General features: G+C 55.1%; 1 protein-coding gene across 11 annotated transcripts in view; it reads right to left on the reverse strand.

Moving 5' to 3' along the window:
• Positions 1-17,681, reverse strand: part of LOC122702944 (DAB2 interacting protein) — a 210,125-nt gene that overhangs the window by 33,345 nt on the left and 159,099 nt on the right. The window contains exon 1 of one of the 11 annotated variants that reach the window (XM_043916958.1): positions 16,703-17,205. The exons of 7 other annotated variants lie outside the window; for them this stretch is intronic. In XM_043916958.1, coding sequence (XP_043772893.1) covers positions 16,703-16,878 — 176 coding nt within the window. In that variant the 5' untranslated portion in view covers positions 16,879-17,205. Of the gene's footprint in view, positions 1-642; positions 1,138-7,287; positions 7,444-16,702; positions 17,206-17,681 lie in introns of those variants that run through there. 3 more of the 11 variants (XM_043916960.1, XM_043916963.1, XM_043916961.1) reach the window with 3 other exon arrangements.

A 17,681-nucleotide genomic window follows, 5' to 3' on the forward strand; every position in this document is an offset into this window, starting at 1 on the left:
ACCCCGCTGATCTCTGCACCCTCAACAGCCCACCAGCCCCTGGGGGTCCCCATGTCCCCCCCTTCCCCACCTGGGCCAGCTGCTCAGGAGACCTTTACCCGTATTCTCCATGCATGGAATCCTCACACTTACCCGAAAAGAATAGGGGGACGCCACGATTCTCAGGCCACAGGCAGGAGAGCCAAGGCCACAGGGGAGGAAGGCCGCCCTGACCTCCCCTGCCTCTGAGAGGTGTCCTGGTTCAGACCTGGGGGCAGTTGAGGAGGGAGATGGCACCCTCCCACCGGATGGGCCCCTCTGCCCTGCCCCTGCAGCCTCATAGTGCTTCAGCCTGGGGTTGAGCCCTCCCTGCAACTCTACCCCCACACAACACACCCCAGCAAGTGACCCAGACCCTCCTCTGCGGCAGGTCCCAGGCCAGCTGGAACTCCCACCCTCTGGCAGCTTCTGCCTGCGCTGTCTCCTGGATGCGTCCCACCTTCCCCTCCAGTCTCTCTCACCCGACAAAGGCCTTCTTTCTCAGCCTTCAAAGCCCAGTCTGAAGGTGGCCATCATCACACACAGTCTCCCTAGACATGAGAGCTCACACCCAGGCCAGGCGGCTGAACACCACTCCATACACTTTCCCACCCAACTCCTTACCCGATTCTCAAGCGAACCCGTCAGGACTGAGGGACCGCACCTCGGAAAGGCCAGGTGGCTTGCCCAGGATGGCACAGGTGGCAAGTGGCCGAGGGGGACCTGAGCCCCACCCGGCAGACTCCGAGCCTAACGGCATCCGCCCGAGCCTCCATCTCCCCACTGGCAGCCTTCTGGGGCCACAGTCAGCTGATCTGCTCGCCGTGACCCCTCACTCCAGGTCAGGGAGGAAGAAGCCAGGGGGATGGCCGGGGTCGTACAGTCTGTGCCCGGGGTCTGGGGAAACATGGGCTCGCCACAGGCGCGGGCGGAGCCGGGGCTGGAGATATGGCCAGGCCCCAACAGCAGTCCATTGTGAGGGCGGGCAGCGGGAACAAGGGGACATTGTCCTGGCTCCAGGGCCGTGGCCTTATCTGATAGCCTTCCAGCCAACCCATGAGCTGTTTTTCAACTCCATCCTTTCTTCTCTGAAAAGGTTAGTGACACAGAAGTTTAGCAAATTCCCTATTATTTCAAGGAGGGAGGAGACGTGAAAATAAAACGTGTGATAATTAAAAAGCCCTATGAGACACACGGGGAGGACGGTTCCAGCTGCGGGCGGGGTGAGCTGAGCGTGGGACTGAATGGCCTGGAAAGCGAGAGGCTCAGAATTGCCTTCCAAATCTCAAAGGGGCAGAGGGAACTGCTGTGCATGCCTCCAGCAGGCGGGGCTGGGACCAGGACAGGCTGATTCCAGCTAGACACACTGTCCCCAGATGGGTGGGCCAGCCCGGTTTGGATTCAGAGGAGAGGGCACGCTGTCTCTGGAGGCATTCGAGGAGCTGGGAGCTCTCGTTTACATATGCCGAGGAGGGGCTGCCCGCACTGCTGGGGGCTGTTGGCATAACAAACCAGCAGCATAAGCCCCAGGGATAAACACACAGCCACACACCTGCAGCTGGGAACAGGCAGGAGAGCCTAGTGTCAGGAGCACATCCAGTCTCCACTCCCTGTGAAACACACAACCCTGAGTACTTTTAATGTGTTGTCCAGGCCTCAGTCTCTCCGAGCTGCCATACCTTCCTCCGGGGTCAATGCCAGTGACCACACCGGTGACTCAGGTTGGCCCCCACTCTATTCACTGCCTCATGCCAGACACCCCGGTAAGGAGCGAGGGCACAGCTGTGAACAAGGCCGATTAAGGATCACACGTGTTGCATCAAGGCTGACGTTTCTAGGGTCGCTGGCACTTCTGATGTCTGGGGTGACGAGATGGGGACTTTGCGGGCCGTTCTCCGTTCCTTTCCCCTGACCACTCAAACCTCCTACCTTCTCCAGGCCTGTTTCCCCCACCTGCAAACAAACTGCATCTACCCAAATGCTCTGGGATGCTTACAAAAACAAACAAACAACCCTCCCCCAATAAAAACTCAACTTCCTAAAGTGAAAGGATGAAAGGGGGTATCTGGAGAGGGCAGGAGACCCCACGGAGGGGCCACGTGAGCCCCTCTGCCTGGGACTCCGAGCACAGACTCCCCCATCCTCTCACTCTTCTGCCTGTGTGGTCTTGCGTCACTGCCCACAGCCAGGCCTGCAAAGGGTGGACACCCTGGACAAGGCTGGTCTCCACAGAGGAGGCGCCCACTGGGGGGCTGGCAGGACCCGCGGACTCTGGAGTCAGGTCAGAACATGCCAACCATGCTCCCGCCTGTCACAGGCAGGCAGGTCCAGGGAGCTGTGCCTACAGGGGAAAGAGCGGGTCCTGGGCACAGTCAGGGTGAGGGCGCTGACCTCCTGGGAATCAAGCAGCAGGACACAAACAGGACAGCACCCCCCGCTCTCCCCCTACACACAGACCCAGGACGTCCAGCAGAGTCATCTCTGCCCCAGGCCTGGCCTGCCCTGCTGGCCTGGGAACCGCTGGGGTCCCAGGGGTGGGGAGAAGAATGCAGCTGTCTGGTGGTCCCCAGGGCCCTGGGGAGACAGAGCCTGTCCTTAAAAGGCAGGAAGGTTGGCTGCCTGGCCTGGGAAGGTTTCCTGGGATGACAGAGCCTGGAGGCACGGCCCCTCTCAGCCAGGGTTCTCGCCATCCAAAGCCAAGGGGCAGATGCCAGCTGTCACTGGAGCTGGTATGACCCCGTCCCCGTGCTCACACTGAGCTGGGAGCTCCCTGGGCTGGGAAGTGCCCAGTCTTCGGCCTCACCCCACCATGGAAGCCTGCGCCTCCCCAACACCGCAGGGCTGAGCTGGAGGAGGTGGGTCCATGCCTGCGACCGAGACAGAAGGCCAGGATGGCTCATCACGGGCCACGGCTCCACGCAGCCCAAAGCCTGGCTTCCGTGGTGCCCCGTGTACACTGAATGAGTGACGCCACGGCAGCCTGCTCTCAACAGACATAAAGCGCCTACCACCTGCCCGGCTCTGCGACAGGTATTCTATCCAAGGTACTCACACCATCGCGGGGCTGCCTTCTCCCAACCGCCCTGCATGAAAGGAGGAATCACCCCAGCAGGAAGAGGGTGAAGAACTCAACTAGACCTGATGAGCCCTGGCTCATGGGGCAGCCCTCCCTAGACACAGCCCGTCAATCCACAGGACTGGACGCAGCAGGCTTCAGGACACCAGAGGAAACTGAGGCTGGGAGAGGAGGGGCTTGGCTGGGGGCACAGTGTCCAGAAGTGAAAGACGGGAGCCCAACGGCCTGATCGGCCTCTGATGGGACAGAGAGGTACCCACCCCATGCCGGGCCAGGCCAGGCCTGGAGGTTGGGGATCCAGGCAGCCTTGCACCCTGGCAGGGGCCCGGCCCTCTCACTGGGAGGGGAGGGGAACCTGGCCGTCGGGTCCTGGGCTCCTTCCTCATCCTTCCTCTTCCTCTCCGCCTTTGATCCATCTGGATCAGCAGGGCCCTAAACAAGTTCCGACCTCTCTCCAGGCTGCTGCTTCTTCATTTCAGAGACTATGACCAAACCCCCAACATGTCAACTCCCCATTAGTGTAAGGGACCACAGGCTAACCACATCCACTCCTCCTCCTGTCACCTGCAAGCCGGTTAGCCATACCTCCTTGCCTGTTGGTGACCTGACCCACAACGGCTTGGGGTGAGACCACTGACGTGAGCAGTGTTGATGGCAGCCCCCTGAGCAGGAGGGGCACCCCTCAGCATCTTGACATCCCCCACACCCCCTTTCTAATTCTGCAGCCTAATGGACTTTTCAGAGAACATTCAGGAACACATTTACTTCCTCATATCCCCACGTCATTTTGAGGGGGGGGGGGCAGGAAGGGCAAGGGGCACACAGAGAGGGAAGAAACAAAAACACTTTCCATCTATTCCCCCAAGTTATCCTGCAGCCTGAATAATCTCGGGTTTTTAATCAATAGCTGTCAGACTTGTCAAATTACTTTGGGGACCGCAAAGCAGTTTTTAAACATTCATAAACCTCAGTAGAACAGCGAAGTGCCCTGAATTTTAAGAGAAGAGCATCTGAGGAACACTCATTGAACAGGATGGGATTTGGGCAAATGGAAAGTGAGCTGAGGGCTGGGTGCTCCTCCTGCTTCTGAGTAAGGACAGCTCCCTACCTCAATCCACCCCCGGTCCCCAGGGGAAACTGTCCAGCCACTCAGCAAGACTAAGGAGAGTGACCCCCCCAAACCCCAAGGTCCCCACGGAAAGCACGCCACCCATGTGGGAGCATGGCACCAGCCCCATCTGGCACAGCCCTGCCCCCGCCAGGCCCAGAGGCTGGACCGTGAGCCCCTCCACTTGGAGGACCCTGACGAAGGGACAGTGCTGTCTCTCCCTGTGACCCAGGCTGCACCCCACTCCTCCTTGAACGCATGAACACGCCCCTGCATCCCCCTGGCCCCACGGGTCGCTCAGCGGATCACGTAGGGTGCGACTAGCTTACCCACCCCCACCGGGACCATAAATACCTCCAACAGCTGCCTCGGGCCCTGGGGACTCATGACCCAAGTGGGGAAGGATGACGGAATGAAAAAGAAGCGTGAACTGAAGACCAAGGACTTCCACTCCCCAAGGAAACAACTTCCTCTCTGGCTCATCTAATTCCTTCCAGCTCTCCACTTCCAGGAAGCCCTCCTAGGCTCAGCGGACGCCTCTGAAGAACGTCATCGTCTCCCCTCTCCCCTCCTCCACCCGAGACACAAGTGCCATGCCAGGTGACCTTCTGGTGCGTTCACATTATGGTGACAAGGTGACCTGGGGCTGTCCTTCTCCCATGCCTGGGAACTAAGCTTCCTGCCTCAACCAAAGACGGATCACTTGTCAACACAGCCCAGCCCCTGGCATCGCGTGGCTGATGACTGATCTAACGTGGTGACCTTCCGTAAGAACACACACACACTCCTCTGCCTTCGGTCAAATTCATTAACCTGCATGCCTCAGTTTTCTCATCTGTAAAGTGGGGGCAGCACCATCTTTGGTGCTAGGGGTGTAACCTGACATGCAAGAGCCCTGCTTTCCCTGGGCTTTCTGCCCCTTCCCGCCCTGCAGCACTTCAGCTTTAAGTAGGCACCTCCCAGTCCTTATTTAAGGAGCAATGGGCATCCTAGGTTCTGGCAGCAGTGCCCACTTCCTGTTCTGCCACCACTTACCACAGGGGGCTCTGTGGCTTCAGGGAGACAAGGGGCAAAGACACGAAGGAGAAGGGGCACCAGGCCAAGGGAACATTGCTCTCAGGTTGGCCTCTCAGCTTTCTCACCGGACAAATGGGCCGCCTTCACCTCCTCCAGGAGCCTGTGGAGGTCTGTGATGCTAACACCCCCACCCCTGGTTTGAGCTAACCCAGTGCCCCAATATACAGTTACTGAGCACCTCTCCAGTATGCTAGCGCTGAGCCTGGGGGATCTAGGGAGCCCGGCTCCCCATCCTCCCAAAGCCTGGCGTCAGGAAGTCCCAGCGGGGCACCAGAGCTCCACTTCTCAGACTGAAACTTGCGGGAGACAGCCAGGAGCACAGCAGGGGAGGGTGGCTGCTGACAAGCCACCGGCTCCCAGGTCGCAGGCAAAGGCACAGACTCATGTCAAGCCCAGGGCACGGCTGCCAAGTTCCTCCTGCTCCTAGTGACCGTGATTCTAAACCGTCCGTGCTCTCCAGCATCCACCTCACCCACGACACCCCACACACCTGCAAGTGTTCTGGCGCCCCGTTTAGAGGACTCCGCATCGCTGCTGCTTAGGGGGTCCAGCTGCCCGACCTCCAGTTAAGAAAACAAACCCTGAAGCCTTGAGGGGCTTCCCAAGGCCAGAGAGGGTGCCAGGCTCCAAGAGCCCACCCTCTACTCCCAGCCCACACTGCTGACGCGAGGATAAGCTAGCCCTGCTGCCATCTGCTACTGGCCCACGGGGTTCTGACCAGTAAGGCTGTACACTGTAAACACAGCCTCCAAGGCACGTCCCCACCCAGCCACCCTGGGCTGTGCACCGACACCTACAACACACGCAGGAGCCCAGGGAGCCTCACCCGTTGGGCCTGGCTCAGAGACCACCACCTCCGGGCCGCCCGCCCATCCCAGCTGAACCGACTCCTCCCTCCAGGGCTTCCCCTCTGCGCTCCGCCCCCACGGAAGCAGAGGCTCAGGGACGCTCAGGAGCTTGCCCAAGGTCACAGTTCACAGGCGCTGGGGCAAGGGCGGGAGGCCTGGCATCTGGGCTCCAACTCCAAACTCTTTCCACCGCCTGTCAACGCCTTTGAGGCTTTCACCAAGCCTACAGAAACCGTGTGATCAGACACGCCAACTTTCAGGTAACTTAGAAAAGTTGAGTCATCAGACCCCCGCTGAGAGTTGCCTGTATCACCTCCTGTGTCACCTGTCCGGAAAACAGCGAGAAGCCCACCTACCTGGCAGGGGTCGGCAGCCCCCCAGCCGCGGCAGTGAAGGTGGGCAGGACCTGAGACCATGCAGACTTGTGAGAAGCCGGGCACAGGGCCGGCTTCACCTTCAGAGCACCGGCTCACTCTCCTCCATGGGTACGAGAGAAGCCAAAGCCCCGATTTCTCCCGAGAGGGGGTAACTTCCTGGGCACGCACTGCTGCATCACAGGCTCCTGACAACTGTTGGAAGCACTTAAGCTGGGGAAAAACACACCCCAAGCCCAACCCCATGGCTGGCCTCTGGATCAGGGACCAGACAGAGGCAGGGAGAAGGGGAGAGAGAGAGAGACTCCGGCTGGGGGAGAGCTGACACGGCCCCGAACCCCAGCACAGCCCCACCCAGCACAGCCCTGGACTCGGCGATTCCGAGCAAAGGCCGGGCTCCTCATTTCCCGGTTCTCAGAGCAGCCACAGCAGCCCCTGGGCCTGCTCACGGAAAAGGGCCACTGACACTGGATTTCCTCTCTTTTAAAAACTTAAAACAGCAACAATACTCCTCCGTTTCTCGCTTTTTTGGCGGGCCATCCTAATTGCTTCCACATTCTGGGCCGGCGGGACATGCCTGCAGCGGGGCAGAGACACCATCGCTGGGGAACAGCCGAAGCCCTCCCCAGGCCAGACACCCTCTCTGACGGGCCGCTCCCACACGCCTCGGTTACTTGCTCCCTGGGCCCAAGAGGCTGGTCAGGGGCCAAAGCGGGCGGCCACCCCCCTGCCCTCTTCCCCGGCCTCCCTCATTCGGACCTCCGCTCGGGCCATTAGGTCACTCACCATCCCTCAGTGCAGCCACCAGGCTCGGGAAAACGAGGGGCCGGGCCAGCCACCCCCGCTGCCCGCTGTCCCCCACCGGGCCCAGCCAGTCCAACCCCGCTCTGGTCCTAGACATACCGCTCCAGCCCTGTCCGCTGGGACTGAACATGGCTAGTTAAACAAAGGCTAAGTTCCAACTCTCTGTAATGTGCTTTTAAAGGGCCAGTGTCCCACTTGGGGTTGCTGAGGACTTAAAGGCACAGCTCCCTTTTTCTGTACAGGACACAAGATGGCAAAAACCCCCAAATTTCTCAAAAGTCAGGATCAGATTAGAAGTCTCGGGAAGATTTTAGACAAAATACCCAATAGTAAAAACCCAAATTCATCTGTTGTTGTTCACTTGCTAAGTTGTGTCCGACTCCTTGCAACCCCATGGACTGCAGCAGGCCAGGCTTCCCTGTCTTTCACTATCTGCCAGAGTTTGCTCAAATTCATGTTCATTTGAGTCGGTGATGCTATCTATCCATCTCATCCTCTGCCACCCTCTTCTCCTTTTGCTTTCAACCTTTCCCAGCATCAGAGTCTTTTCCAGTAAGCCAGCTCTTTGCATCAGGTGGCCGAGGTATTGGAGCTTCAGCATCAGTCCTTCCAATGAACAATGAGGGCTGATTTCCTTTAGGATTGACTGGTTTGAGCTCTCTGCTGTCCAAGGGACTCTCAAGAGTCTTCTCCAGCACCACAGTTCAAAAGCATCAATTCTTTGGTGTTCAGCTTTCTTTATGGTCCTATTTTCACATCTGTACTACTGGAAAAACCATAGCTTTGACTAGATGGTCCTTTGTTGGCAAAGTGACATCTCTGCTTTTTAATATGCTGTCTAGGTTTGTCATAGCTTTCCTTCCAAAGAGCAAGCATTTTTTAATCTCATGGCTGCAATCACCATCCACAGTGATTTTGGAGGCCAAGAAAATAAAACCTGACCATGTTTCTACTTTTCCCCTTCTATTTGCCACGAAGTGATGGAATCGGATGCCATGATCTTAGTTTTTTAAATGTTGAATTTTAAACCAGCTGTTTCACCCTTCTCTTTCACCCTTGTCAAAGGCTCTTTAGTTCCCCCTCATTTTCTGCCATTAGGGTGGTATCTATCATTTGTATATCTAAGGTTGTTGATACTTCTCCTGGCAATCTTGATTCCAGCTTGTGACTCATCCAGTGCAGCATTCTGCATGATGTACTCTGCATATAAGTTAAATGGGGTGACAATATTCAGCCTCGTCGTACTCCTTTCCCAATTTTGAACCAGTCAGTTGTTCCATGTGAGGTTCTAACTGTTGTTTCTTGACAGGCTTCTCAGGAGACAGGTAAGGTGGTCTGGTATTCCCTTCTAAGAATTTTCCACAATTTGTTGTGATCCACACAGTCAAAGGCTTTGGCATAGTCAATGAAGCAGAAGTAGATGTTTTTCTGGAACTCCCTCACTTTCTCTATGATCCAATGAATGCTGGCAATTTGATCTCTGATTTCTCTGCCTTTTCTGAACTCATTTTGTACATCTGGAAGTTCTTAGTTCATGTATTGCTGAAGACTAGCTTGAAGGATTTTGAGTATAGCCTTACTAGCATGCAAAATGAGCACAGCTGTCCAACAGTTTGAACATCCTTCTGCACTGCTCCTTCTTTGGGACTGGAATGAAAAGTGACCTTTTCCCATCCTCCGATCATTGCTGAGTCTTCCAAATTTGCTGACATATTGAGTACAGCACTTTAGCAGCAGCATCTTTTAGGATTTGAAATAGTTCAGCTGGAATTCCATTACCTCCTCTAGTTCTGTTCCTAGTGATGTGTCCAAAGGCCCACTTGACTTTGCACTCCAGGATGTCTGGCTCTAGGTGAGAACACACCATTGTGGTTTTCCGGGTCATTAAGATCTTTTTTGTATAGTTCTTCTGTGTATTCTTGCCACATCTTCTTAATATCTTCTGCCTCTGTTAGGTCCTTAACATTTCTGTCCTTTAGTGTGCCTATCCTTATGTGAAGTGTTTCTTTCTTTGATAGCTCCAATTTTCTTGATGAGATCTCTAGTCTTTCCCATTCTATTGTTTTCCTCTACTTCTTTGCATTGTTCATTGAAGAAGGCTTTCTTATCTCTCCTTGCTATTCTCTAGAACTCTGCATTCAGTTGGGTGTATCTCTCTCTCTCGTTTCTTTTCCTTCTTCAACTATTTGTAAAGCCTCCTCAGACAACCACTTTGCCTTCTTGCCCTTCTTTTTCTTTGGGATGGAAACATCTTAAGAATAAGAGTGGGAAAGACAAATTTTTCAACCCTCACAACGAGCCAGGACAATACTCCTTCACAGCAGCATCTCATGACTCCTCCTCACAACTATGCCAGGCAGGGAGCACCTGGACACATCTTTCAGAGGAGGAAGTCGTGGTTGGCAGGGGTTCCCAACTTGCCCAGGATGGCACAGTCTGCGGCTAGGGCCCAGCCACATGAGGTCAGCCAGGGCCAGAAGTCTTCTCCCACCTGCTCTCTCGAGGCCCCACCTGTTCCACCTCCACTAGCATCTTTCATCACAGGTGCCCAAACACTGGGCTTTCAGTCTAAGCCTCAAAACCCTGTGAGCTCGGTTCTGTTCTTTCCCTTCTCACAGATGAGAAGATTAGAGACCAGGAGCGCAGAAAAGGCAGGGAGAGGGAGGAGAGAAGAGGAAGGTCTGGAGCCCTGCACACAGGCCCTGACAGCCAGGCCCTCACTTCTTCCCAAACCGGCTCTACAGTCAGAGGAGGGGGTACAAAAGGGAGCCATCCTTCCAAGCTCAGGGCTCAGGCAAGCTGACCAAGGTCCACAGGAATGGGAGAGGTGGGACTGCAGGGGTGGGGGCTCTCTGGAGCCCCCTAGGCTCCAAGACGGGGCATGGCCTGTGAGCTGCTAAAATAGGAGCGGGCAGAGAAGAATGGAGAAGAAAAATGGCAACCCACTCCAGGATTCTTGCCTGGGAAATCCCAGGGACAGAGGAACCTGCTGGGCTATAAAGCCCATGGGGTTGCAGGGAGTCGGACATGACTGAGCACGCACACACACGCAGAGCAGAGGAAAGGAGACTTGACTGCCTGGGCCTCTGTACCTGGTCTAGCAAGCCCTCCAAGAAAAGTGGGCCACCTCTGGACACCAGGAGTGGGCGGGCAGCCCAGAGGTGCTGTACGGCCATCCTATCACAAAGGCCAAAGCTAGGCACAGTCTTCAGGCCTAACTCTGCAGGGGCCAGGTCATTCAAGGATCTACCACTCTCGGTCTGTTTCTATGGAGCCTGGCAGTCAAGTAAGTGTGAAGCTGTGTAGCCTAATGGTTAGGAACATGGACTCTGAAGTCAGACTGTTGAAATCTGGGCCCTGCCACTTGGCAATCTTGTGTTCTTGGACAAGTCAGGTCACCTCTCTGGGCCTGCTTCCCCCTCTGCAATAACAACAACAGCGCTCAGCCCCCAGGGCTTGCCGTGAGGACTTAATGAGCTACAGAACAAAGCTGACTTCCAGGGAGCACTTGATAAAGGCCAGCCTGTTTAGCTAGGCTGAAGGACACTGCCCCAGGATATGCTGGGAGACACAAAGTGGTCACTTTCTGAGTAGTGACTCTGAGCAAGAGTCACATCTTTCTCTGGGCCTCAGTTGATTTCTGTAAAGACGGGGTCCACCCGGGACCCTCAGTGACTCCCAGGCAAGACCACCCCCTAATACATCCCAGCTGCCCACTCTTCTCTAGAAGCACCCAGGTCATGAAAGGCTGGGCTGTAGTTTGAATTCTTTGCGACCTGAAAACAGGCCTGGCCTCTGCCCTGCCCCACCACACCCCCAGGCTAACTGGGATCTGTTGGGAGGGAGAGGGTGCAAAGGCTCCAGGCCGCGTGACACAGTCAGGAGGCAGCAAAAGGCATCACCTCTCCAGGCAGAGCCCACATGGCCAGCTCTGGACCTTAGTCTCCCCACTATAAGGGGTGAACCCTCGCCTCCTTAGGAGTCTCCCAGGGGATGTGCTGCCGCTGAGCTGCCTTTCCTTAGAGGAGTTCAGCAGCCAGCATTGGCAGGCAGATCCTCTACCACTGAGCTACCTGGGAAGCCTCTTCTATCTTCCTAGAACCTAAAGCAACTGGTTTGTGTGCTTCTTGGGGAGCAGGGGAAGGAGAAGAGGGGGAGGACCAGAAGAATCAGGGATGAGGAGGCAGGAGGCATGCCCGACAGCCCCGGCAGAGCATACGACCACTACTGAGGGGGCTGGAAGAAGCACAAGCTGGAATCAAGATTGCTGGGAGAAATATCAATAACCTCAGGTATGCAGATGACACCACCCTTATGGCAGAAAGTAGAGAGGAACTAAAAAGGCTCTTGATGAAAGTGAAAGAAGAGAGTGTAAAAGTTGGCTTAAAGTTCAACATTCAGAAAACTAAGATCATGGCATCTGGTCCCATCACTTCATGAGAAATAGATGGGGAAATAGTGCAAACAGTGTCAGACTTTATTTTTTGGGGCTCCAAAATCACTGCAGATGGTGATTGCAGCCATGAAATTAAAAGACGCTTACTCCTTGGAAGGAAAGTTATGACCAACCTAGATAGCATATTAAAAAGCAGAGACATTACTTTGCCAACAAAGGTCTGTCCAGTCAAGGCTATGGTTTTTCCAGTGGTCATGTATGGATGTGAGAGTCGAACTGTGAAGAAAGCTGAGCGCCGAAGAATTGATGCTTTTGAACTGTGGTGTTGGAGAAGACTCTTGAGAGTCCCTTGGACTACAAGGAGATCCAACCAGTCCATTCTAAAGCAGATAAGTCCTCAGTGTTCACTGGAAGGACTGATGTTGAGGCTGAAACTCCAATACTTTGGCCACCTCATGCGAAGAGTTGACTCATTGGAAAAGACCCTGATGCTGGGAGGGACTGGGGGCAGGAGGAGAAGGGGATGACAGAGGATGAGATGGCTGGATGGCATCACTGACTCAATGGACATGGGTTTGGGTGAACTCCAGGAGTTGGTGATGGACAGGGAGGCCTGGTGTGCTACGATTCATGGGGTCGCAAAGAGTCGGACATGACTGAGCGACTGAACGGAACTGAGGGGGCAGGGAGGGATCTTCGTGCCTTAAACTCACACCATCATCTCCTTGTCCATAGGGTTCATCTGTCAGTAGGAGATGGAGCGATTTGGAAGTCTGCAGGGCTGGGTAGTGATTCTGGTTGTGTTACTCAGCGATTGTGGGACTTTGGGAAAATTCTTTACTTTCCTGAGCCTCAGTTTCTTCATGTATAAAACGAGGAAACATGCTATCCTTGGAAGAGAAAAGATGTAAAAATGGTGGCTAGCCAAATGCAGAGAAAGCACTTACCAAAACAACTTGGGAGCCCAAAGACTCAATTATCTGATCTGAGTGCCATTCATTCAACAGACACTCAGAACCCACCTGGAGACTGTTAGCTCTTGGGCGGTCCCCAGCTCTACACTGCCCCCCAATGAGCCAAACACATTCTAACTACCCCCCACCCCACGCTCCTGCCTCACGGCTAAGTGTTGCAGAGAGATCAAGATCTGGGTCACCAAAATACTGTGAAATAGACCTCAAACTTCTCTGGAGGCCAAACCCACCAAAGAACCGTCCAGAGCGAAGCCATCAGTGCAGACCAAGTCCAGCTCAGCTCCGGGAAAGGTGGAGGGCCTTGCAAGGAAAGCCAGGTTCACAGTGCTCTCTCTCAGGCATTCGGGAGAGCGAGCAGGAGGGGAGAGGGGAAGAAAGGGCAGGCGACACTACAGGGTGGGAAGCGAGCCCTCCAAAGAGAGAGAGAGAAAGCTCAAAGAGCCACTGGACGTCTCTTAGGGGGGCCCAGTCCAGCCCTCCCCAATCTGAATCTCTAGGGATCCCGCTCAGAGGATCCTGGGGGAGGCCCAGGGCTGGTAAACCGAGACCAGACGGAGGACGTGGGAGCCCCTCCCTCACCCTCCTGGGCTTCCCGGACTGGCCCACTCACTTCCCTCCTCAGGCCCTGCTGCCTCCTTTTCAACTTACTTCCTTTCTATTCAACACACACCTGACCCGGCCTCCTCCTGATGGTCCCCACAGGTGACCAGAGCCAACTAGGGTTCCAGTCTCCTCCTTCCCCCACAGAGCAGTTAGCTCCCTCTCTGAAACCCAGGCCACCACACTCTGCGACGCGCCCCCTCCCTCCCAGGCCGCCACCCTCCCCTCAGCACACCTTTCCTCCTGGTGTCAGAGTTTCTCAGACGCTGATGTGGGAGCACTTTTCCCTTGGTGAAAGCCTCTCCTCTGTGGAGCTCATCCACTCCTCAGCTTTAAACACCTCCAGTGCTCAAGACTCCAAAGCTTCCCTCCCAGCCTTCCCCTCCCCTGCACTCCAGACTCATATATCTAAATGCTGGCCTGACAGCTCTTGGAGAGTTCTGACCTCATAGAACTTCAAATCTGAAATATGGGAAGTGGAGCTTTGTCTCAGGGCTTAATCCAGGGGTCTCAGAAGCCAGCCACCCTCCCTCTCCCTGCCCTTCAGAACCCAATCCGTTAGCACATCCTATTACTGCTGTCTTCTGGTGTTTAGTTACTCAGTTGTGTTCAACTCTTTGAGACCCCAGGACTCTATAGCCCGCCAGGCTTCTCTATCTGTGGAATCCTTCAGGCAAGAATACTGGAGTGGGTTGCCATTTCCTTCTCCAGGGTATCTTCCTGATCTGCGGATTGAACCCGAGTCTCCTGCATTGGCAGGCGATTTCTTTCCCACTGAGCCACTCAGTTCAGTTCAGTCACTCAGCTGTGTCCAACTCTTTGTGATCCCATGGACTGCAGCACTCCTGGAGTCCCTGTCCGTTACCATCTCCTGGAACTTGCTCAAACTCATGTTTGTTGAGTTGGTGATGCCATCCAACCACCTCGTCCTCTGTTGCCGCCTTTTCCTCCTGCCTTCAATCTTTCCCAGCAACAGGGTCTTTTCTAGTAAGTCAGTCCTTTGCATCAGGTGGCCAGAGTATTGGAGTTTCAGTTTCATCATGAGTCCTTCCAATGAATATTCAGGACTGATTTCCTTTAGGAGTGACTGGCTGGATCTCCTTGCAGTCCAAGGGACTCTCAACAGTCTTCTCCAATACCACGGTTCAAAAGTATCAACTCTCTGGCGCTCAGCTTTCTTTACGGTCCAACTCTCACATCCATACATGACGACTGGAAAAACCATACCTTTGACTAAACAGACCTTTGTTGGCAAAGTAATATCTCTCCTTTTCAATATGCTGTCTAAGCTGGTCATAGCTTTTCTTCCAAGGAGCAAGTGTCTTTTAATTTCATGGCTGCAGTCACCATATGCAGTGATTTTGGAGGCCAAGAAGCCACTAAGGAAGCCAAAATCCTGTCACTACCACCCCTAAAATCTCACACCTGTCCAAGCCTCTTTACCAGTCTGACCCCGCCCCCCTACCTGGGAGTCAGGGGAAACCCTTTAGAAACGCAAATCCTATTATTTAACCTTTGGGCTAAAAACCCTCCAATTACTTCCGACAGCAATTTGAATAACTCCAAATGACTCAATGGACATGAGTTTGAGTCAACTCTGGGAGTGGCGATGGACAGGGAGGCCTGGCGTGCTGCAGTCCATGGGGGTCGCAGAGTCGGACACGACTGAGCGACTGAACTGACGACTGAACTGACTAAACTCCTCCCCAGGACGAGAAGTTGGCCAAGTGTGACCTGCCTTTCCTCTGACCTCATCTGGCAACCCCCATCTGCCTCTAGAAGCAGAGGCTTTCCCGCCTCAGGGACTTTGTCCTCTCTAACGCCTAGGCGGGAGCTCCAGTTCCACCCCCTGCTCCTAAAGCCAGGCTTTAGGAGACTGGTGGAACTCAGTCCTTCCCTGGATCATCCTGGATACAACAGGTCCTGCCCCCCCACCCCCGCCCCGCTCCCCCCCACAGAAACACTTGGCTGTTTCCTTCATTATCATCTTGCTCGTTCACCCAGCAAATATTTATTAAGTGCAAACAAACAACAACAATGTGCCAGGCACTATTTCAGGTGCTGAACAAAGCAGACCCTGCCTTAGATCACCTAGTCTGGAATTACTTGTTTGTTTCTCCACTCATTTACGATGATCTGTCTCTCCTGCCAGAAGGGAAACTCTGCTGTGTTTCTGAATCCTATGGAAGGGTCCGGCCAGGTGTAAAAACTCAGTAAGTATGGATGAAACGGATTGGTAAAAACCAAGAAACACCACCAAACCCAGAAAGACGCCGGAAGTCAAGAGCCACGCCCCTGCGACCTTGAAGTCAGTGCTGCTCACTGCCCGGGGGGTCTCAGGCGCACAGGAAAGCTTTCGGTAAGGCCCCAGCCCTCCTGGGGGACAGGACAGGCTAGATGCACAGCGGTAGCCTGTTAACTGCTAGAGAAAACGGATGACTGTGGGCTTTCCCAGTGGCTCAGCGGTAAAGAATCCGCCTGCAAGAGTTCAATCCCTGGGTGGGGAAGATCCCCTGGAGAAGGAAATGGCAGCCCACTCCAGTTCTCTAGCCTGGGAAAATCCCATGGACAGAGGAGCCCAGCGGGCTACAGGCCATGGGGTCGCAGAGTGGAACATGACGGAGCGACTAAACAACAAAGCAGACTTGCACAATCAGGGAAGGCTCCTGGGGAGGTGAAATTTGAAAGAGGCCAACCCTACCCACCACCAAATCTAGGAAGCAGGAAAACACTCCGGTGTTTTAGGGCTCTGATATTCTCTGCGCTAGTAGAAAAAAGGGAAAAAACCTTGCTCCAAAAAACTCTTTACTTTTTATTAGTGTCTGGATCAATAAAAGTTTCAGGAGTAAAGCTTCTCTCCTGCAATACTAACCGCCACAGAGACAGCCTAGGATAATTAAATCTGTCTCCAAGAGGCAGTGGCTGAGAGCCCCGGGCTAGGAAAAGAGAAGCCCTAGGGCTGTCACTGGCTCTGAAACTTGGGGTCAAACCCCCCTCCTCACAGCCCACCTTCCAACCCCACAGATTCCCTGCACCTAGATCTCTTTCCCCACAGCTTTGCCTGTCTGCTTCCACCTCCTTGGCCAGTGGGTGTCTCACCACCCTCTCCCTGCCACTTAAAGCTCCCAGGAGGACATGGCCTGGTTCCCAGGAGGCAGGAGCCGGTCCCCACCTTCGCTCTTCCTTCCAAGCCCAAGGGAGTCTCCAGTTCATTCTACCCGGGTCATTGTGGACACCAGGCTGCGCAGGAGGGACCGTGGGGCATCAACCAGGCCCTGGTGGGAGGGTGGGTGAGGTCCCAGGGCTGGACCTCCTTGGAGAAACAGCCCTCGCACCCTCCAGTCCTCACCCACAGCCATCCAGCCCGCCCACCCACAGGACAGGAAGTTTCCTGTACCCCCTTCCCCGGGCAGAGCCATCCACAGACCTTGGCAGTGGGATAGGCCTCTGGGCTGAACAGGATCTCAATACCAGGAGCCCGGGAGGCACATCTGGCTTTCGACGATGGCGGGGTCTCCACCGAGAAGAAGCCCGGCGGATGAACTTGCCGAGGCTGTCACCGAGGAGTCCGAAGCCACAGAGGCTCATTCTTGTGGCTGTCATGCACCGAGGTGCCTCTCCCGGCCAGACCTGGGGCCCTCTCAGCCCAGGCCAGCATCTAACAGGATCTGGCCAGGTGGGCTTTCCCTTCCCGCAAAGCACACGCCGACTCTTGTCTTCCAAGCTGAAACTTCAAAAATGACTTAAGAAAAACACAGCGGTGACATCTAGAGATTTCCGGGTCCTCCAGGGAACAAGTGGAAAATTACAGCCTTCCATACAGGTAACCACATGGCACAACCTCCAGGTCCGAGAAGTCCGGAGAGATACGCACTTCCAGCCAGGAGCACGTCGCCCTCCGAAGGAACCTGGGCAGGCTGCAGATCGCAGGACCTAGCTCCGGGTCCTCGCGGAGACTCCGGCTCCGCCCCCAACATGCCACACCCTGCCCCAGTCCCGCCTCCGGGCCTTTGCACTGGCAGTTCCCTCCGCGTGGCGCTGGCTCTAGGCCAGGCTCACAGATCAAACGTTGCGCGCCTTACCAGAGGCTGTTCTAACCAAAGGAGCAACTTCCACCCCCACCACCAGGTTATCACTCAGCTTCCTGATGACACTGATCTGAAACGCTCTTGCTTGGGCCCCCTCCACCTCCCCCAGGGAGAATGTCCGGGCCTGTTCACCTGGTCGGTCTGACACACCTCCGGCCATGCCTTGCACAAAGCAGGCACTAACAGGTGTCCTGAACGAATACTAGCTTCCTCCTGGCTGGTCTGAGACAGGCCGGCCAAAGCTGTGTGAGAGCCGTGGGGCGGGGGGCTGACCAAAAGATAGGGGTGCGCCCAAGCCACCTCTCCCCCCACCCAAGC

Source organism: Cervus elaphus, chromosome 11 (genome assembly GCF_910594005.1).
Source record: "Cervus elaphus chromosome 11, mCerEla1.1, whole genome shotgun sequence".
Classification (NCBI taxonomy): Eukaryota; Metazoa; Chordata; class Mammalia; order Artiodactyla; family Cervidae; genus Cervus; species Cervus elaphus.